The sequence below is a fragment of the Cyclopterus lumpus genome, chromosome 14 (assembly GCF_009769545.1).
Source record: "Cyclopterus lumpus isolate fCycLum1 chromosome 14, fCycLum1.pri, whole genome shotgun sequence".
In the NCBI taxonomy this organism is placed as follows: Eukaryota; Metazoa; Chordata; class Actinopteri; order Perciformes; family Cyclopteridae; genus Cyclopterus; species Cyclopterus lumpus.
Window position 1 is genome coordinate 4,367,224 of NC_046979.1, and position 22,857 is coordinate 4,390,080.

A 22,857-nucleotide genomic window follows, 5' to 3' on the forward strand; every position below is an offset into this window, starting at 1 on the left:
CAACACTGCTACATGCTTTGGAAAAAATGCAGCAGAAAATGTGCAATATACATGATTTATGACATGTATGAATAACTGGCTTTTTTTTGTGTCCACAATTAGCGAAAACCATTGACGAGGATATTACTTTCACTTTGGATGAGACATCTACCAAGTTGTATTTATTACCATTATGATGCTGTCATGAATAAAGTACACTTCTCTATTAAACTTCTTACACAACAGAGCATCAGAAATATTAAAACCCAACATCATTAAGTTCAAGGTTTTCTGAAAAAAGGACAATCAGGATTTCTGGCTTGGCAGTCAGTCAGGGAATTTACAGAAGTGGTCAAAATGCCAAACTGGATTTTCCTAAAGCAGCATGAGGGCATTTCAGTCGGATATTAATTAATGCACTGTAATAAAAGAGAATTTAGAGGCACGCTGAGAGAAAACTGGGCTTTGAAACTAATTGTGAGAGGGCCATTAGATGTGTCTCGGGACTTTCCTAAGTGGCTGACGCATCATGACATTCTGTGTTTCGATGAACTCGCTCATGTATGTGCAGAAGACTGGTGAGCACCACAACTTGAATTTTGCATTTGATTTAAGTGATGTACCCTCGGATGATTATACTCTCATCGTGTGGTGACAATGTGGAAAGGACCTCAGGGTCACAATCACACTGAAACCCCCTTCTTAAGAGATAATACCGTGGAGAACATCATCATAAATCACCATTAACGTTACAATTTTTTTACAAGACAAAACCGGATAACGGCAGCCGGTAAAAGGACCTTCTGTCATTGCACATCATTCTTAAATGCGTCTGTAGTCTCGTTGCTATGACGTCGAACGAGAACGTGAATGGGAGACGGGGGCACGGGGAAAACCGACGACGAATGATGAGCCGATGAAAAATTAGTAACGGCCATCACCAAATAATCGGTGGGATTTTTTTCTGATCACAGCGTCATTGAATCTGACAATGACGGATGGGCGAGCGAGGGGCGACGGACAGGCTGGAGACGGAAGAAGATACGGCGTGACAACCGCGAGTGGCAACGGGCAAGTCCACCCCGTCTTGCAGTTTGGAAGATAATATTCAGTAACTCGCAAAAAAAACAAACAGCCGTGAATGCACCGCGCTGTGCGAACGCTTCCACTGATGGGATGTGATGGCAGTGATAAATGCCACATTTAATAGGAAGAATTCAAGTCAAATTCTCTCCTGATCGTCCGATAATGACATCCATAGAACCTGGAGTCGAAGAAAAAAAAAGGGATTATTGGCTCGGGAAGGAAAAGGTCATGAGGTCACTCGAATCAGAAAATCCAAGACGGGCGTATTGAGCACACGTCCGACACTTTGCTATCACTCTTTGTTATTCTGTGACATATTTACCACGGCATCGTCATTATGGTTCCTTTCTCCCAGCATGGAACTTCCTCAAAAATAGGAACCCATTCATGAAAATGGGAAGCTTCTGGGATTGATACTTTTAACATATTTGTTTGTGTTTTGCCGCTGTCATTGTTGATAAATGACTACTACTACTACTGAGTACTACTGCTACTCTTCTCTTCTGCAGAATCTGGTGGAAATATGCAACATTTGTTATTGGCACAGAACACAAAAATTACACTGTTGATCCAAAAAATAAATCTAAAATCAGAAAGGGGCTAAGCTTTTCAAAAGGCTTTAGTGATAGCAGATGGTGGAAGGAGTAAAAGTAAAAATTATTTATTTATTTTATTACTTATGTTCATCCCCTACAGCAAAGCCAAAGAGAGAAAAACAACAATAACAACAACACAGAGTCATTCCATGTATGGGAACCATCTTAAAGCTCCCAGAATCTTACTTGATACTACATTTTTAAAGATATTTTATGAAAAACATGCCATGCCTAATGGTTGCTTTGCATTCAATTTAAACCTTTGCAAGTATTACCTGTGCAGACAAGAGCACGATATCACTAATTCCTCTTTGCCCTTGACCTCCATTGTTATCCAAAGTTTAAAACGCTTCACTCAGGCGTTCTTTATTACCATGAATCAGCGACACACACTGTCCAACATCGTGCTGCTGTGAATTCAAAAACCCATATGTTTTAACACTTGACGCATTATTGCTTTTGCTCTTTTGTTGACAAGAAGAGAAATACTAAATAACACCGGCCTCGCTCATCCGCATTGATTTTTAACTGGTACCACTATGAGCACCGAGATGCTGCAGGCTGTCATAACCGTGGTCTTTTTTTAGTTTGACGTTGTCATACCGAGGTAGAACGGTTCATCTCACAGTGACACATCTGACGTTACATAATTCATCACACGGCACTAGCCGAATGCAGCTGGACAGAGCTGTGGCGTAAAGCAGGCCGGGATGGCCCACGTATTGGGGCATAACTACACGGGTGTGCTTCGACGCCTTTACTTTGTGTGTGTCCAGGAATAGTAAACCTATTGTTACATGCACATGCATTATTTCTAACAGTCGCACAACAACTGTGTTTGATAATGCGAGTCAGGAGGGGTTCCTGCTAAATAAATAACCACTTTTTATATCGACAATAGAGAGCACAGCAGGGAACGCAACTTTTAACTTTGTTTGATTTTTTGGGATTCATATTGTGAATCGAGGATTTGGATCGTCAGCCATAATGTCGTGACCACCCGAGGTAGACATACTGGAGCAAGTGCGGCCGGTAAAAAAAATATGTGCTTTGAGATCGACAACGATTGGTTTAGTTTAGAATTGTATTTTTTGGATCCCAGAGGTGTTCAAAAAGTGGGCGGTTAAATGAAAACTCACTCACGGACACATTTGCGTATATTGGGCATGGGAGGGATTCAATTGCTCAGCACAGACTGAGCCACATTCTCGAGTATTACTGCAAAGATGACCAACGCATTTGCATTATTAGAATTCCGCTTGTGACGCAAAATCATATTGTTTCCTTGCGCCCTGGTAGCACATCTCTGAAAGCCTAGCACCAGTCCATAACCCAGCTTATGGGAACCTCTGCAAGGGTAAGACACGGTGCCTAACTACCATTTCATAACAGAATATTGAGTTGTATTATTATAATTTTTTTGCCGTATCTAATGCACGAACCGGAATGTAAGGTGTTCCTGAATCCACAAACCCGCTAGAGGCAGAAAGGTAATTATCTTAATACTGTTTACTGCATTCACAGCAGGAATGTGCCCTTCTGAAGTGACTAATCCTGCTCGCGTGACGCGCATGTAGTCAGAAAAGACCGTCAAGATGGATTTTTAAAAATTATACCATATTAATGAGCTGATAAGAGCATAACAATAGACTCGGGATGAGATTCTCTCTCCAGTCTGGCGACTGCCAACAGCTGTGACCACTGTAATGGAGGAAATGCATAAGGACAGGTATTCATAGCTCGTACGTCTTAAGGAGCCTTTTCTATAGCCAAAGCTTTAATCCAGCGTTATCTCCAATGCTCCTGCAGGACATGAAGAGAAAAAAAAAACCCAGGATGTATAGCGACGCATGGCAAAAATGCACTACCCATATGTGGCTTTACGTGCACAGACTTCTTTACATTATGTTCATCCTGAGAAAAATTGCAAAGCGGATACTCACAGCAGAAATGCCAGAGCAGCAAAGCTGAGCTCAACACAATCAGATGTTTACATAGCAGGAGACTTCTGGCTCTCAACACAGCAATAATTAGGAGCTAATTCCACTCCAATAATTTCCTCTCACTCAATTTTCTCAGAATTTCCTAATGAGCCCTTTTCATACTATTTTCACACAAAAATTCCCTTTTAAATGCTAATGATTAACAGGGAGTTGCATGCACTCTTAACAACGCTGGGGAATAGCAGCCCATGAAACTGCCTGGAAATTGGATTTATGGCAATCTGCACTCTCTCCCCTCAAGCATTCACGACGGAAACGTACACATTCATTGATGCGCAACTCCAGCAGCATTGGAGAAGGCTACCAAAAGTTTAGAGGAGACGCAAGAAGCCAAACTCTACTGTACAAAGAGGGAATAACTAGTTTTGAGTGTATGAAGCACAGCAAGATGGGAGGGCTGCAAATAAAGATGCATGTCAGGGGACCGGTGACTGAATTCCGTGGGACTATTGGTAGATATTTTCTGAGATAAAAGACAATTTACAAGTATAACAGCCGTTCTTCAAGAAGTTCACATACATATAGGATTGTTTAACAGTGTTGTATTGCCAGAATTAGTGCAGGTCATCACATCATAAAGAAATGGAATTCTGTGAAACGCCAAAAGGAGATTGGGATTTTCTTGAATAAACACACTGCATACATACATACATATATATATATATATATACATATACATATATACATACATACATACATATATATAAATACATATATATATATACATACATATATATATATACATACATATATACATACATATATATACATACATATATACATACATATATATATACATACATATATATACATACATATATACATACATATATATATATACATACATATATATATATATATACATACATATATACATACATATACATACATATATACATACATATATATATATACATACATATATATACATATATACATATATATATATACATATATATATATACATATATACATATATATATATATATACATATATATACATATATATATATACATATATATACATATATATATACATACATATATATATATACACATATATATACACATACACATATATATATATATACACATATATATATACACATATATATATATATATATATATATACACACATATATATATATTTTTTCCCCTTTCTGAAAAGGTGCCAATTCTTCAAGACAGATATTTATATGTGGAGTTCTCTTTTCCTGATGGTTTGTTTGTTTTCAACCTGCATCGTAAAAAGCCTGAGTTTGATTAAAGCCTGAGTTTGATTAAAGCTTGAGTTTGATTAAAGCCTGAGTTTGATTAAAGCTTGAGTTTGATTAAAGCTTGAGTTTGATTAAAGTGTGCCGTTTGAAAGCGTCCAAATAAAAGAATCACAAAATGAGTACCTGCTCTCCTTCAGTGAATACCCTGTTTTGGAAACTCCAGGAGATGGTGGGCGTGGGGTCGCCCAAGGCCTCACAGGTCAGGGTGACCTGCTCTGCAAACTCTGAGGCGGTCTGGTTATTCAGATAGGTGATCCGGGGTTTCACTAGAAGCAAGACAACAATGGCAAACACGTGTTAGCCAAACACGTGTTGCGTTGAGTTTAGGAAGGTAGGGCGCAAACAGAATGGAGAGTGGAGGTTGTGAAAAAGGAAAAAAACAACACGCTATATTAGAGGCCGAAGAGTGGGCTGGTCATATACTCCGATTGCCAAGACTATGGGTGACAACTCGCACATTTGATGCGGTGTTGGAAATATATGCGGCATTAAATAGCTGTTACGCATTTGTTAGCATTACCGTAGACAAGTATACAGACAGGCTTCATTAGAGTCGTGGTTCCATACCCCATTGACTGATAATAGAGCTGCGAGCACATGATTACATGAGGCTGGTGCAAATTTGCTCATGGAGAGAAACTCTAGTGCGATATCTTTCAATGTCCTAAGGGGTGGCTTAATTAGTTTTTCAATAGGGCACGCTTTACACTGTACGCGTCACGCTGTGTAACTCTGCACCAAGCCACTGGAACAGCTGTGGAGAAGTGTTCAGCAAAATGTCAATAAGTGGAAAAGGAGCGAGAACCACAGCCTCAGCCTGCGAATGGAGTTTATTCTCTTACCGAACACGTTCAGGCTCACTTCCTCGGTTTTCTCTCCTGCCTTGTTCTTGGCGATGCAAGTGTAATCTCCTTCATCCACCTTCTTGACACCTTTTATTAACAATTCAGAGCCATCCTCGTTGAGCGTGTACTTATCACCCGTTTCAAGGACAACGTTGTTACTGTAGCAGAGGGGAGAAAGAGAGAGAGAGAGAAGGGGGGGGTTCAACATCACAAGCGTTTGCCGACACGACTTCAGGCTCCTACAAAATAACTTCCTCAACTCGCCGACAATGATCTGCTTCTTTTTTTTTTTTTTTATCTCAGGAAGAGAGCAGCTGGTGGCACAACAAGAGGATGGGAGACCGCGAACGCTGCCCTGTGCCGCGCATGCCTTTGAGAAACCTCTCCAATACTTCCACAGCGTTTGTTTTTGCCTCGGCTCTCTTTTGGCCCTTTTATCTGGTGTTTTGACGGAGGCCGTGCACACATCTCATCGCGATCGCTCTTGAGAAGCAGAAGTTTCCACTTGACGATATAACTTTCCCCCGTTTGTGGAAGTATTTGTAGGCCCGGAGTAGCAGCCTTCCTGAGGCCTTTTTTCTTTTTTTTAAAAAGGAAGACAGTGAATGACAAACAACAAACAAGCTTCCTTCACCCCTCTGTTTTCTCACTGTCTCAGCCATCTGTCCTCCCATCAACCTCACTGTCTGCCTCAACTCTGTTCTGGCCAGGAACTTCATCCCCCCCCCCAGCCTCAACACCCACATCACACTCCAGCCTTGCTGCATGGAAGACAGCTGTGAGCAGCATCTGGGTGTTCAAGAGTCGTATTCACTCTGCAAACAAACAATAAAAAGGTTTATTCCTCTCACAGCGATGTTGCTGCGTGACACCATTAAATGATGCACCATGCAATATGAACGTGCATTGAGCTAACAGCTGTGTGACGGACATTAATGTTGGTTATCTGTACCTGTATTAGTCATACCGAGTAAAGGCACTTGAGATATACTACACCAGCTAATGATGAATCCATGCTAGAAGAGTAATTACTGATTGAGATTGTCGAGTGTTAACCGCTATTTGACGATGTCATGAGCCTATTTTAATCAACATTACACATCTTAAATGTAGACTGCTCATTCATTTTAAGGTTGTAAAGATTAATTTGGGTTTCAACCTGCTCTGCAAACAAAAGATGTTTCAAGATCACATCCGAATTCATTCATTGAAATATTAAATACATAAACAGGGATGTTACAGGTATCCCCAAAAAAATTGCTCTCGCACTGACGTGCAATAAACACAACAATCAAGTTGCTCTAAGCTTAATGCATATTGCTTGTTGTTCTTGGTTTGGTTTTGTGGAGAGTCGATTTGTGTTATATTTGTTTGCCTCTATTAGCCGTAGAAGATCCATTTTTATATTAGTTTAAATCTCAAGCATGTGACACCTACTGGATGTTAAGGCTACGCCATGTTTAAAACTAACAAGCCGGTGCAACCAGGTGCAGACTCACCAAAGGTTTGTCCATGCGTTTAATTAGTGTGTGGGAGGTACTAATACTCATCAAAGCCTTTTTGCACCCGTTACAGTGTAAGTGCATGCATCGTATCATCTCTCCCACACAACAATTTGCAGGCAAAGCCACGCAAATTCATATTTATGCCCTATTTACCAACACTTTGCAATCATCATCTCCCTGAAATGAATGTGCTTATGCAATTCTTTCAACGGGGGGGGGGGGGGGCACGACCAGTTTGTCCAGAAAAGGCCGCGAGAAGCAGGAAGCACTAACAGCAAGCGAGGTAGTTCACCACGTCTTATATCTCAGAGTCGATCGGGAGGCTTAATTTAGAAAAGTGGCACAAGCTAGAAATTAAACAGATAACAGAGAGGGATCATTTTTTAGTTTGTAACCAACTGAACTGAGCAGGAAGTATCTGTTGAAATAGTTTCTCGCTGTAAAAATCATTACGGTTGGCCTTAAAAAGAAAAGTATTTAAACTAAGTTAAATGTAAAACAACATTACAAAACAATGAAAAACATTTAAAATAACTCGACGACGCACGGCCTCGTGGTTGAAGGTCCTGCGTTTGTTTTTACTCACCCACCTCCCTCCCAGCCTTTTTGTGGTCTTCATATGACTTTAACACACTCAGCATTTTTCTCTCTTTCCCACTAACAGCTCAATCCCTTGACACTCAACAGCAATCCCTGAAAATGAATGAAAACCACGTGGACCCTGTGCAACAGCTAAAACCCCAGGGATTCAATTGTGTTCTTCTTCTCTGTGGCATCTCGGATCTGCCTCTGACCCCCTAACTGTTGAAACGGGCCGGCCGGTATAACATACTGGGCCCAGGTGACGGTGGGCTCGGGGAAGCCGTCCGCGTCGCAGGCCAGCAGAGCGGAGCGGTCCGTGTCCGCCGTGGCGTTGACCTCCGACAGCCTGGCGCGGATGGTGGGCAGCACTGAAAAAGAGAGAAGACGGAAACAGAAAAGTATTGAGAACACGCAGCCGGCGTTCTGATGAGGCTCCATCGAGACAGGAGTCGGGGGAAAGAAAATCCCTGTTTTGGTACAGCGGGTCGTGATTGATACGTAATAATGCAGAAGGTAGGTGGGGGGGGGGGGGGCGCGAACACCCTTGATTGACACTTGAGGTGCCCTGAAAGACAGCAAATCTTTGGGGAGATAATGTAAATATATATGTTGCGTGTTTGTGTTGGGGGGGGCCTCATGTGTGTGGCTGGTATCCATGAAAATACTGTATATTGGGTGTATGGGAAGGGGTGGGGGTGGGGACCCCACCGGGTATTAAGCACACTTTTACAGGAAGGAAATTGGATTTAAAAAAACACAACAAAAAAAAATACAAAAAAAACCCATTTCTTTGGCACATATTGTAAACAGGGATGTGATATAAAAAGGATTTTAAAAAAAGAAGACATTTCCAATTATTGTTATTACCGTACCTCCCCGTGTTGAGCAGGCAGAGGGAGCAGAAGGTGAAAGGGAAGGCGGACGCCGCTTACCGTTAACAACGACCTTGATCATCCTGAAGTCAATCTCTCCCCTGGCCATGATGCGAGCCTCACAGTTGTACATGCCCTCATCTATCTTCTTAATGCCGCGGATCTGCAGGTGGCCATTATCCATGATCTTGTATCGCACTAAAACAGAAGTGGCAAAGAGAAACCGTCATTTAAATCACATGAGATTACGCAGACTGTATTCACACAACTACACATAAATATTTGTGTAGCATCCAGAAAGAATACGTCGGTCTCCATTGGAAAGGATGTACGCTCCCTCCTCGAAGCCAGTTAAAGGAAAAGAGATGTGTGTGCGCCATCGTGGGAGGAAATCTGAGAGGTGGGAGCGAGCCATCAAGTGGCCAGGCCGAACTTAAGTGTGATTATTCCCTTCAATCTGGAAAATCTGACTGTCGGCATAAATCCAAGTAAAAAGGTTCAACGGGGACATTTTAAAACCTGGAACGCTTCACTTAAAAAGTACAGACGGGAAAGTTGGACACAGATTTATATATATATATATATATTTTTTCCAATGGCAAGTCCCAATTATCCCAGAGTAATCAAGCAAGCGAAGTGGCTGGAGGAACACAGCGAAAAAGCACGTGTTGCAGCCGAGTTCATAGAGACCCGGCAATCTGTTGCCCCTCTAATTACCCCGGCCGTAAACACGCAGCACCACAGTGAGCCGCCTTAACGGAAACCAGGTGTTTCTCACACGCGTCATTAAAATCCAGGGACCTCTCTGACCACATCTGGATTAAGAGCCTTCAGAGCCGAGTCGTTTGTTGTTGTTTGTTTCTCTCCGTGACCCAATTTAGAGAACCAAAGCACTTCTGAGGGTTTCTTCTCCCCCTCCCCCCCCCCCCCCCGTGAAAGGTTTTTTTTTCCTTTTATTATTTGGGAGGTTTTTTTTTCTCCCTGAGCCGATGTGAGGTCAAAGGTCAGGGATGTCGTATGTGTACAGATTGTAAAGCAATTTGTCTGAGGCAAATTCGTAAATTTGTGATATTGGGCTATATAAAATAAATTGAAAACTTCTCCAAAATTTGGTGACCGGCCAGTGTGTGTACTTATTAAAAATAAAATGTTGGCTATTTATGGCGTACTACCACCCAGCGCGCCAAGGAAAGGAAGAGCGTCAGCATATAGTCATATACTGAGGGATGGAAAGAATGTTGCCGTGGGTTTTGGGAACTTTGCTCACTTTAAGGAGCTCACAGTACATTCACCGGAATTATGAGTCAGGCTTACTTTACTTAGCTATTTAAATTGTTAGGGGGCAAATATTGCTCTTTTTCACACATATATTTGACAGCTATAGTTTATTTTGCATTTAACATGTAAAATAAATGATCAGCTTCTAAAATGACACAGTCATATATTTAACTAACCAACAAATAAAGTAGCTCCAACCTGCTAGCAAAAACGTTTAAAAGGTGCTTATTATCGGTGATAATAACGGCACACATTCTGCATTACCAGAACTTTTTACTCCCGATTACGTAGTACGGTACATCTAGCTGATCATACGTTTGAAAGCAGGATGTTTATGTGTAATATTTGAATAGTGCGGCGTTTTTACCACAATATTTGTGTCTGTTTTCTGCTTCCCGTCTGCGCTCGCACGTGTTAATAAGTGGAACAACCTTAAGTTCAGTCACAAAATTTCAAGTCAACCCATTTTTTTTTTTTTTTTGAAGCTTGGTATTCAAAACAGAAACATATCAACACGAGTCACGTTGACACATGTGACAATGGGAGGTTTAACAGTGCAATATGCCGCGTATGGTTTAGGTCAACTGCTGTTGAGGGATATTACATAAGCAGTTTTCAGTTTTCAGTGTCGGTTACAATTAGTGGGGTTTTTTTTTTTCCCCAGTGAAAAACACATTCCTTGACACGTTTCCAAGAATAAAAAAGGCGGGCTGAGCACAACACTGTGGTGACTCAGGGCTCTCCAGCGGCCACCGAGGGAGGGGTGACTGTAAGGTTAAAATAGGCCCCGGTCCAACTGTAAAAGATCATTGAATCTCCACCACAGTCCTTTGTACAGCGGATCAGAGTTTCAGTTCAACTCTCGGAAGGTCGATGTTCTCTCATGCCTGAAGTTAGAATTCCCCTCCCATACACGTTCATCCTTCACAACATCAACAGCGGTTATAATAGTTTTCAGTGTTGAGTCACGACAGCAAAATATTTAGAAATGCCTCAGAATGTCGATGGAATTCCACCCGAAACCTCATTTCTTTTACATCAGATCGAGTCAGGGGAAAACATATACTTAGAGAATATGTATTACCTCTGTGTTTTTTACGTTTGTTAAACTAGCTGACCCTGCACAACGTGGTAGATCTAGACTGCATTGTGTTATTGTTACAGATGGAAATTTGTATTGTTAGTTCTTCTCTTACCCTTCCACTGTCCTCTCTATTTCTGCCTCCAGAGTACTCGTCCCTCTATTTGGAGAACTTAAAGTCCAATCTTCCCTCCTACATCCTTTCTACTGGCAATAACCACTTCATGCTGGGGCCAAACAAATATCATTTCCTTGTTCATGCATCATCTGTGAGGTCTGAAACTTCCCCGCTGAGATTGCACATATTTGTTCATAGATGAGGGGCAGCGGAAGAAGGAGATGAGGAAGTGTGTGGCAACAGTGATTGGCCACCATTGGTAGGTATGTGAGGCGAGGGGGGGGTGTTGAGATGGAATGGCTCACCGTCTTTGGCGACCTGGATCCTGGAGCCTCTGTGCTTCCAAATGATGGTGGGCGGCGGCGAGCTGACCACGTCGCAGACGATGTCGGCATCGTCGCCTTCGTTGAACTCCTGTGGGGTGGGAGCGCTCTCGAAGGTGATCTTTTCTGTAGAGAGAGAGAGATGCGAGGAACCCGATCGACGCGTTCAAAAATTTAAAAAAAGGTGAAAAAATGTCCATGCGTCATATTGAAAATTGCTTTTTAAATATCTTATGGTTCCCGTAATAATGTTTGGTTGGTCTCTAGATTGGACCCCTCAGTCATTTTAATGGGACAACCCTGTTGAACGCTGTATTTCTACTGTTGGAAGAGAGTTTTAAAAAAAAAAACCTTCCTGGTAACCGAACACACTGATTAACTAATGAGTTGCAGTCCAAAAAAAAAAAGAAAAAAGAATAACAACTTACATTTGGCTTGGATGACAACAAATATCTTTAAAACTAAGGTATACAGCATACAGCAGTCTCCTGTAAATTACATTCATATTGTACTAAATTTACGGTTTTGCCAAAAAGGAAAAAAATACATCGTCAGGGAATATGATCCATTGAACATATCTGTAAGGTTTACAGTACTTGCTCTGTGTTTGTGCTGCACAAATGGGAGTAGGCTGTTTCCAGGCTTGTCAATAAACTAAAAACACAGAATCCAGGAAGCATCATATTTAAAAATGTATTGCTGCAAATTTGGATAAAAAAAAAAAAACTTACGGAAGATCTTCACTTGGACCGTGGCCTGGGCTTCCTTGTCGCCGTTCTTCGCCACGCACTTGTAGATGCCGGCGCTGTCCACGGTGGCGTGGTAGATGGTGAGGCTGGACATGGTCTCGTCGCTGCGGCTCACGAAGATGTCCGGCCTGTTGGGGAGGATCTTCTCCCCGCTGGGGGCGTACCAGTCGATGTCTTTAGCATCTCCAACCACTGGAACGCAAGAAAAGTGAATGAGAAGCCCGGGAAGCAAAGAAGTTAAGGGCTGCCATTCGAAAAAAAAAAAAAAAAGGATAAACCTCCAAATATCGTGGAGATCTGTTTCGACATTAGCTTGGCTTGTTAGAGATGTGGATTTGGACCGTTTCGCTTATTATTATCATCTTTATGCATTAGAATAAGGTATTCAGTTACACCTCTTAACTATTCATGCAATACTCTGTGTGCTCGCTCTGGGAAAAAAAGAAAATCTGACTCAAAGTGGAAGATCAAACAGGAATAATCATTATAACTTCTATCAGGCAGAGAAGGCTGATGGAATCGATAATTATTTTTTGTGTTTTACGGTGGCTTGGAAACATTATTGTTGAATCAAAACCCGTCTCATCTTCTCCAGACCGGACTAATATATGCTCACTGAAACAAAAACAAAAAAAGGACTGGCATGCATTATTTCGATTTGCTCAGCGGGACAGGCGATTGAATAATTCAGTAGCAGGAAAGCTTTTGCTCAAAGACGGCGATCTTTTTTTAAAAAAAGAATTAAAAATTTGAAAGCATTTTTTGTTGCCCTGAAACATAATGTCAACACAAAAGGCCCGACATGCATTTTGACATCCTTTTCAATGGGAGGATTGGATTTCAAGCCCAAAGCCACTCTTTCATAGAGCAATACAGACATTAACATTGAAGAATAAATTATATAGCATAATACTTTCTATGTTTATAATGCATTATGATGCATTCTAATCTTCTTATAGCCCTGTATAATAAGATTCATAATCATACATATTAATGATTCTTAATAATCATTAACATATTGTAAAGCATTGTATGATTGGATTATTGTTAGTATTATGGGTATTTACGAGCGCTTATAACTATACTTATACACTGTTGTAGGCAAATAGTAACACATTACAAGTATGCTCATAATGCATTATATGCGTCATAGAAAGTGTTGGTTGCAACAGGTCTTCTAGCGGGAGTCAAGGGGTCACGGTATTCCTTTTTAAAAGCTCACTCCATCTGAACGGCATCGCACCGTTTGGTTTTTGGTAATTTGGGTGAACTAAAGCGATATTGCCGTGCACCTCTATCACACCGGCTGACTGGCGTGATGTTATTCACGTGCCAGATAGCCGATAATAGACGGCGTACCCACCGAATGCAAACACCACCTACAACTCCGGTCATCGGATAACTGCACGTGTACCGTGAACCGCCTCAGACCTCGGGCCTCGTTATCTCCTCAGAGTGCATCTACTCTCCTAAGCCCTCCTCCTACCCGACTGTGATCATAACCCCGCTCGGGTCACTTACTGCATCTCCGTCTGGTTTTTTTTTTTCTCCTTCTTTCTTTCGTCTTTTATTTCTATAATACGTCACTTCTCGAAAGAAAAAAAAACCGGTCTCATTATTCAAACCGTTTATCGGATGATCTAAATGAATACCGCCGGCGTTGTCACGAGAGGGGTAAAAATGAGGCTGTTGGTGGAGAACACGCTCACCTTCGCAGAGGAAGAACTTGGACTCTCCCACGCTGATCTCTCCTTGAGATGGAGTGATTTGCACCTGGATGGCAGCTGGAGGGGAGGGGGGGGGGGGGGGGGGGGAGAAAAGGAAAGAAGACAGAGCAGAATATACATTGGTCTCAGGTCGCATTGAAAGGCTACGAAATCAAATTGCTTCGCCTGCTCAAAAGAACAACCATTTTTCAGGCGTCGCCTCCATGGATGAAACTCCGGGATGAAATGTCTCTGCTCGCTAGAGTGCAACATCTCCATGTGCAGATGTGTCATGAGTCTAGATTGTTCTACAAGGGCAATGTCGAACTGCCTTGGCTGTTAGCGGGTTTCACTTGTCATGGATAAAGTGTACATAAAAGGCATCGCTAACGGTTTACATTTTCCTTCTCGTATTTTCAGTTTTCACTATGTTATGAAGCGGGGTTTAGTGTACGCTTTAATGCTTTGCTGGGCTTCGGTCCACCAATTATATATCACCAATGTTGGCCCTTCTGTCAGCCATGTTTTGTATTAAGCACACAAAAGATGTTCATCTTATTATATGCAGGCTGTTAATTTTTTAAGATCGGGCACAATTAAAAAAGGTGGAGAGAGATGAAATCCAGCTGATATCTGAGGCTGTCTCGAGCAGTTTTTTAAATTTTTTTTATTGTATTAGCATGCATCCACTGTTTCTCCCTTTTTAAAAAAAAAAGTATATTCCCGCACTCTTTTTCTTTAAACCTTTCAACTAAAACTAAACATCAGCTGTCACTCGACATGGCCTCCGTCTGAAAAGGGGGATGACTTTAATCCTTTGGCTATCTCATATTTGGGTGGCAAATGCAGCTAGAAACAGACCTATTGAACACGCAACAGGAACACGTCTATTTTATGTATTTATTATTCACCGTTCCCGTCTAGATAAAATGGAGTGAGCTGCAACCCATATTGATCGGCCAGGATATCCATTTTTTGTTGTTGTTTTTTTCGGGTTATTACGAGCCACGACGGAGACGGCGTGCTTTTGTTTTCACCTTGTGAAGTCAAAGGATGCAGTGGGCACCTCATTACAGGTTTAAACAGGAGAAGAAGGCTCGGCGCAGAAGGAGACGTGGCAAATTATATTGACAATAATGAGGTTCTCAAGAACGAGGTATTTCAAATGTTATGCATTTGTTGTTAGTATGGGGAAAGATGATCCTCGGTCCTCAGAAGCAATCTTCTAAATATTACTAACACCATCTAAAGATTGATTTTTTTTCCCCCTCTGTGTTTATACTAGCCACCAGACTATTAGATGATTCCAGGGTGTTCTCGTACTCCTTCACCCCATCCCTGCTTCTCCTGGCACAGGATTTAGAACGCCGTGAATCAAAGAATATCCTCTTCCTTCGACTCTCGTGCACTTTATCTCTCAGCATCAGCCGAAGCTTGCTGTGTGACGCAGAGAAACACCTGGTGTTTGTTCCTTCCTGCGTGCCAACACATTCAAATTCAAACTCTTGCATATTCAATGTAAAAAAAGTGTTAAAACGCACTGAATTCCCAAAGGTGTAACGGGGAAAACCATCACTTACATGTGTGCGTCAGACAGGACACAAGATGTTTCTAAAAAGAATGTTTTATTATACGTCACACGATTTGATGTAAGACTCTTCAGTGATGTGCATCATAGTGGGGGGGGGTGGGGGGGGATGGGGGGTGAAGTGCGCGACTGAATGGTGATCCGGAGCTCGACTGAGAACCCCCCGCCGAGCCTCTCCAGCGTGTCGCCACTTCACACAAGTGAGTGAGTCAGTCAGTCTCAGCCCCAATTCTCACCGGCAGATTCATGGGAATGGTTTGCAGAAAAGACCCCCCCCCCCCCCCCCGCATGCCACGTACACACACACACACAGGAAGCTCTTTCGAGTTCAGTCGTCTCTATGTTGGGCAACTTCGGAGCCTTTTTTCGGCTCGTAGATAAGCGGTTTCACAAAGTGAGCGTCTTGGAATGTTTACGATGCAGAAATGCTCAAAACCAACTGCGAAAAGACACAACAAAGGCAGGCTATTTGCCAGAAGAAAAAAAAAAAAAAACGTGAACAAATGATGTAATTTACCTGGTCGAAGATAGTCTCAAATATTGATTTCAATAAAACTACTCAAGGTGTAGATAACATCTCTCTTCGTACAAAAAAAGTTGTACGAATATCGATCTGCGGCCAAGTGAATGAACTAGCCTTTTGTTCCAGGTTATGCAGGCTCTAGGGGCATGGAAAAACCACTACCCTGAGTGTGTTTGCTTTTACGGGCTGGAGGAAGATACAAAGAAAACAACATATCCATTTTCTTCCCTGATCCAGTAAGATCCCAGATAGCTTGCTTTAAAACCCCGAGCCGTGCCTCCTAAGACTTGGACGACTGGCCAGAAAGCAACTGATCATATCGGCAACACTAAAAGACAACAAAAAGGAGTTCAGGCGGTGTGGGAAAGAAAGCTATTCCCAGAGCCATTTCCTCAGCGTGTTGTCTCTAAATGGCCACTTGTGCAGTGTCTCCAGGATGAAGTGCCCGTTGAGTTTCATGCTTCAGAGCAAACGTCTGAGTTTGTGTCTCAGAGCATATTGTGAGATGTAAAATCAAGGCGTAAAAACGGGGAGGGCACGACAGGTTTAATTACTGAGACACTCGTCAAAATCTTTTGTTCTTCATCTGAATGTTTGTTTTCTTTCTTCTTCCTGTTCAGATGAAGCCCGGTTTGCCTGTTTTGGATAACTCTCACGTCAAAAAAACAGTCTCTCTTTAGAAAAGGTTATGATATACACATTCATATGAATTCAATTAGGGGTTGATGCCACATTTGAACAAATTCTTAGAATTTAAAATCATATTCAGTTTTCATTCATCAGAAACCGAATCCCTGCTCTATAGATTAAAACATAATTTCTCGTATGTGTGAGATATTGCTTTGTAATGAAATGGATTAGCGGAGAACTTTGTATTTGGACGACTCATTAAATATCTATATTACCTATATGTATGTATTTTGAGAGTTGTATAATGTAATGCTATGGAAAATGGGCAGCAATTAGGTCAATTGTATAAAATGCGTTGTAAATATGCTAAAACATGCAAAGAATTAAGAAAGACTGTACCTACATTTTATAATATATCCAAAAAGGTAAACTAAGAAGCCCTGAAGCCAAGGAGATTAACAGAAGGGATAGAAAGAAGCATTTGGCACAGTGAGCAGAGGGCTGGGATAAAAGATGAAGACGTCTGTGACCCCGACGTGTTCACTCATGACACCAATCTAATATTTCTCCACTAAGACTTTCAGTCCTCTCTAAAGTCTCCAAAATACAATGGAGGGATAGATTTGGGTTGGGACCACTCACCAAACTCACAATTACAGTAATGGGCCAACCACCAGCACCAGTATCACCCTTTTAGATGCAAGCACTTCAGGATCCTGACTTTCATGGTGTAGGGAGGTTAGTAGTATCCAGGTTTGACTCGTCTTAGCCAAGGGCTGTCAGGAAAGCCTCTGACTGGCTTTAATATACTCACATAATAATCACCTATTGAATAAAAACATCTGCGTTATCAAAGTATGTTAGTTTTAACCAAGTAACATACTTTTTTAACCTAAACTTTGACTCAAAAAAACTGCATAAGCACCACAAAGCACTGTACGGTTGATGTAAATGTAAAAGAATGTTTAATATCAAACGTATTTTAAGTTCAACAACATATCTAGAAATGTTGATTGCGAAACACGTTAGTTTCAGAGGACGTTGACATTACATGGTTTGCAAAAAAAAAAGTGCAATGCCAATATTTGTTCTGGCGACATGTGTTGACTGTTACAACATCATCAATAAAGTGTGCGTGAAGTGAGCGAAACCGAAAAACCAGAAACACGTCCGGCACGCCGAGTGACCCGACTGGAGCTCCCACTGATTTAAGTTAATACTTTATAATGCTTTAGAACTTCAATATCTCGGTAAGAAAAGATACCGTGTAAAAAAAGAAAAGAAAATAATAATAATAATAATGCATTTAATTTATATAGCGCAAAAGAAAAGAAAAAAGCCAGTCGGCGACAGAATGCTGAAGGCAGTCCCTGATGTGCGGACAACAATAAAAACAGCAATTCGCAACGTTCTTGACACACAGTCATGCTAACGAGCTAACTTGGACACACCGTAAGATCCATCGCCGCACTGTAGAGACCCCCTGGGAAATTGAGGTTATCTGGTTCACACATTGCGCTTTAACTCATTCGCAGAGGATTGTGTCTGCACAGCAGCTTTGACTCTGACAAATGATTGTGTAAATAAAATTCCAATGTGCCTTTTTTCTCCCCACTGTAGACCCCCAGTGGCATGCCCCTCGCATTCCCAGCTCTTGAGAGGCACACGACTGAATACAAAAATTCTTCAGGGGAAAGAAAAAAAAAAGAAATGGACAAGTTGTTCTCTGAAACTATCCACAGAGGCAATTAGAGGCCACAGTAACCCAAGACACCAGAAGGTATTTTCACTGCATCCACATGGACGATGGTATCCCACAGCACCTGCAGTTCCTCCTCACAGGTACTGTTTGCTCTCCAATATCCCCTTACAACCCTGGTCTTCTAAAAATTACATACATAACTCATTTGCAACAGTACAAATAATGCTTTTCATCAATGTAGTACTGAGCAAGTCCGTAGCCATGATTTAAGTAATACAGAGGTAACGGTTCTAATCCCCTCAGGTGGCAATCTCTCCTTACTCCAAACGTAAAGCAACACAGTAAAAGAACAATTAAACAAATTCTAACTGCCTTGTATTAATAAATTCACCGTACACCTTTTAAAATGAATGTGATAAACATAAATAAAAACAATTAAACCGCAACCAAGTTCAATTATAAAGTCTGTTTTCATAAGCATTCAGGTCAATAGGATTACAATTTAATTCCACTGTTATTATCCTTTAATTAAAAACAAAGGGAGGTAGGGTCTTTTATAATGGCTAAAGGAAACTGAAAACATTAAATAACTTGCATATACATCCATACATAGGCACCCACCCACCCACCCTGTGTTTGCCTCCTTAATAGCTTGCCAGCAGATTGTTTATTCAAGTTATTAATTTGACAAAGTTAGGAAAGAAGTTTAGATGGCAAAGCACATGCAAAGCTACTTTCAAAGCTCAGAAGCGATATTAGCAACGGTGTCTTAATTCACTGATAATCCCTCCGCACTTTGAAGCAAATGTGCCTGTGGGGTTTTAATAACAATGACCAAAAGCACCGAGTGGAGATGTGAATGCTGCAGCGAGAGATTTATGGACTGTACAGCCTGCACCTGTAAATAGGTTTTTAGCATCTTAACTGCAAACTCCTTTTAATTCCAAATGATGTAACACCAACACTATTTATACGGTCCACTTGTCCATCATTACTTCTTTTAAGGCCCTGTGTTCGGCCCTGCTGGGGGAAACCTGAAGTTTGGAGGCAGCTTCCGCCCTGTCTTTGTATTGGGAGGTCCGCATGCCTAATTGGAGCCTGGCAGACGGCGGTGACTGACTCGATTACAAGGAGGCTGCAACAGTCAGCTGTTGGTGCTTAACATGCAAGTCATGTCGAGAGCAAGCACACACTATGCAGGGGCAGACGGCACCGCGTAGAGCCCACAATGGGATGCACGCATCGCCGGCACGGACGCTTAGAAAGCAACGGTTTGGGGATTTACCGAACGGCAATCTTTTTTGTCTGCCGTGCTCAGTATGTGAATTAGATTGGCGAGTGCCGTTACTCGTGGATCCCTGTGCTCGGAGTAAAATGTCAAGGCGTCAGCAATGACGACAAAGACTTGAGCAAGATCACCAGGCATTCACTCAAATGTGAAACGATCAAAGCTTTCCGAAGGCAAACCCATTTCCCCGCCAAAAAAAGTCTTAATTTTCTCTTACAACACTAGATTGGTTCCTCCTGAATTTCCCACAGGCAGCACAGAGTGACTAATGAATTCATGAGATATAATGAGACCATTTTGATGCCATTGCATTTTATGTGCCATTTATTTGACAATTGGAAGGGAAGGCGGGGGAGGGAAAACAGATACTGTACATGACATGTGACAGAGTTCCCGGACCGGAGAGAGATTGCGTTTGCAACCCATATCTCAAATAAATGCAAGCGGTGCAGAAATATTTGGTTGTCTTTAGGATCTGCAAGCTCGTGCACATTCTAGAGACATGTGTTGCATAACTAAATAGCATGATTGAACTCGTGTTTTGATCAGGGAGGGAACAACATGAGGCTGAACCGAGCAGTGAGATAAACTCATCCCTGAAACCAGGTGAAGTTAGATACAAAATAGAATCCAGTGGGATTTTCTCAAGAATCCACCTTGCATGTCCTGTACTGTTGGGGAAAATATTGCATAGCGTGGAGTTAAGGTGGGTCGTAGAACATCCAAATCTCTGAATACTCAAAAAAGAACATCGAAAACTCAAAATAACGTGCGATACAACTGGTATTTCTCACCTCATGTGTGAGATCTTTCTTGGAGTCGTGGCGCCCTCCTTTTAAAACCCGAAACAGCATTCAAGCTGATTTATTCAGCATCTAGAAATGACTTTACGTTTTGTGCTCGGTGTAGGCACAAACTGTCCATAGATTCGGCAAAACGGACGTCATAGAGCAGATAGGTGTGAAAGGCAATACAAAAATACACTACATCAATTGGCTCGCCACAATGTCTATTGACGGCATAGAAGAAAAGAAAAAGTGTCAATCACCAACCAAATGTCAGACTTGAACTCACCTGAACACACCAAGCCCCTCTACCACCTCAGAGCTATGTCGAACAAGCTTTTATCTCGACTTTTATATCCCATACAGAAGGATGGATCATTGGACTTGAGACCCATGGCCCGAGATCTCTGCAACCCGTCTCCAACCCATGCAAAAACTTGAAAAAGCTTCTCCACAACCTTCAAAAAGATTTCTCGCAGGCATTTCCAAAAAACATCCAGTACGTCATTTACAGCAGTGCAGGAGCACCAACGCTATTGACATTACAGTGCTTCTTCTCTAAACCCTTTTCTCTTAACATGCCAATCAAATACACTGTTCCCAGCAACTCGATAGCCTCAGAGTAGAGCTGTTGCAACACAACAAACATGCTCACTCGTGTTTTTTCTCCTGGCATACAAAACATTCTTTTCTTTTCTTATTTGTATCTTATCTCGTTAAAAAAGTGACGTTTGGTCAAAGTATATATATGAACCTTTGCTGAGCCCTGCCCGAGAAAGGTCTCTGTCCAACCCTTCATTAGCAACCGTAACTAGGCGCAGGAGGAAAATCCCCCGAACCGTATAAAACAAGCACGTAATTGCCATGAGGTCATACATTGGTTTCTAAAGAGTCAAAGATGTGTCGCCATCTTGGCAGTGACGACACAACTGAACTCCTGTATTATCAGAAAAATGGGCAAAGAGCCGTGGCGCGTAGACGGAGAAACATGCCCGACTAGCTGGAGGCTAAAGCTGAAACGTGATGCAGGCGGCGCAGAGGACATCCAGTGGCAGCGGATGCCCCCTGCACAATTAAAATCACACAGCAAGTCATACTATTTGTCCAATATTTGCATGAAAAATTCTCCGAAAAGGTAACGAACACCACAAACTCGACCGAGAGGTTGTGTTCAGTGATTCCCGTTAGCCACGGTGAAAACTAGCACACAGCTAGCAGCTACGATAGGCACACATCCGTCACTTAAAGCGTCCACGGCGAGAAAAAAAAACACACATTTGAAAAAGCTCCACGGCAACGTCTCTTTCCAGAAAACATGACCTGTTTTTTTTAATTTATTTTTTTTAAAGGAAATGAATTTGCAGGGGAAGAGTGAATACCTGTTAGCCTCCGAACAAAACGTATTATTCGTTTTGCAATTTGTGGTTTTAAAATAAATTAGCTTTTCAGAAGCACGTTCGAAACCGTCTCCGCCACTTATCGTTAACCTGCTGTACTTTGAGACACTGCACAAAGCACCAGGCAGCCGTTTCCATGTGCTGTGTGTGGGTGTCAGGCCTTAATCAAATTGACATGGACGTGTCAGCCACTAAGCTCCTTCTCTTCACATCTTTCAGTCATTCAGCAGCACAGCTTTGTCAGGATTACAGTTGTTACCATCATTCCCCCAACGCGCCACCACTTCAGTTGTCATCCAAGCGCATTACGAGTGGAGAGGAGTGTTTCCAGAAGAAGACAAGTGCTGCAGAAATAAACACTTTTAAGTGCTTTCCCCCCCCCCGCCACTCACTGACAGTGTGAAAAGTTTGAGACCAACTATGGCGTGACACTTAATAAACAGAAATGCTCTGTCTCACTTCATCCCCTCCAAATAAACAACTCCCTGACACATTTCCAATAGCTGCTCCTCTTCTGTCATTATTAATATGTGGATATTTAACACAGGCAACACACACAAGGAAATGTCCCTTTTTTGTCCGCGACTAATTTGAGCCTCCTCATTCTGACACCACCTAATTTACTAAACCTGGAGAAAATGCTAAAAGATGGCTAAAAGGCTGAAAAGGGCAGCGGAAGAAAAGAAAAAAACATCTACAAGAAGAAATCTGTCTCTGAATGAATTACATTAGTGTAAAGGGCGAAGTGACTAAAGATTATAAAACACAAGGCAAAGCACTGCCAGCAGTTCATAAAGCTGCAGCTGAGGAGCAAGACAGTACTCAGAAATACCCGTGGCACTCTGCCCAGTACATTTAAAAAGATTATCGGTACAATGTTAAGAGGTTGTGTTGATGGTACAACGGGAAAGCTCTTAGGCTGAAAAGGGTTCATCTCGGTCAA

General features: G+C 41.8%; 1 protein-coding gene across 1 annotated transcript in view; it reads right to left on the minus strand.

Annotated features, from left to right (window-relative positions):
- Positions 1 to 22,857, minus strand: part of ncam1a (neural cell adhesion molecule 1a) — a 215,848-nt gene that overhangs the window by 53,099 nt on the left and 139,892 nt on the right. Inside the window, exons 2-8 of the mRNA XM_034550863.1 lie at positions 14,005 to 14,079; positions 12,278 to 12,487; positions 11,529 to 11,672; positions 8,807 to 8,944; positions 8,125 to 8,242; positions 5,785 to 5,945; positions 5,066 to 5,208 (exon numbers count right to left, since the gene is read on the minus strand). Of these exons, the coding sequence (XP_034406754.1) occupies positions 5,066 to 5,208; positions 5,785 to 5,945; positions 8,125 to 8,242; positions 8,807 to 8,944; positions 11,529 to 11,672; positions 12,278 to 12,487; positions 14,005 to 14,079 (989 nt within the window). The remainder of the gene's footprint in view (positions 1 to 5,065; positions 5,209 to 5,784; positions 5,946 to 8,124; positions 8,243 to 8,806; positions 8,945 to 11,528; positions 11,673 to 12,277; positions 12,488 to 14,004; positions 14,080 to 22,857) is intronic.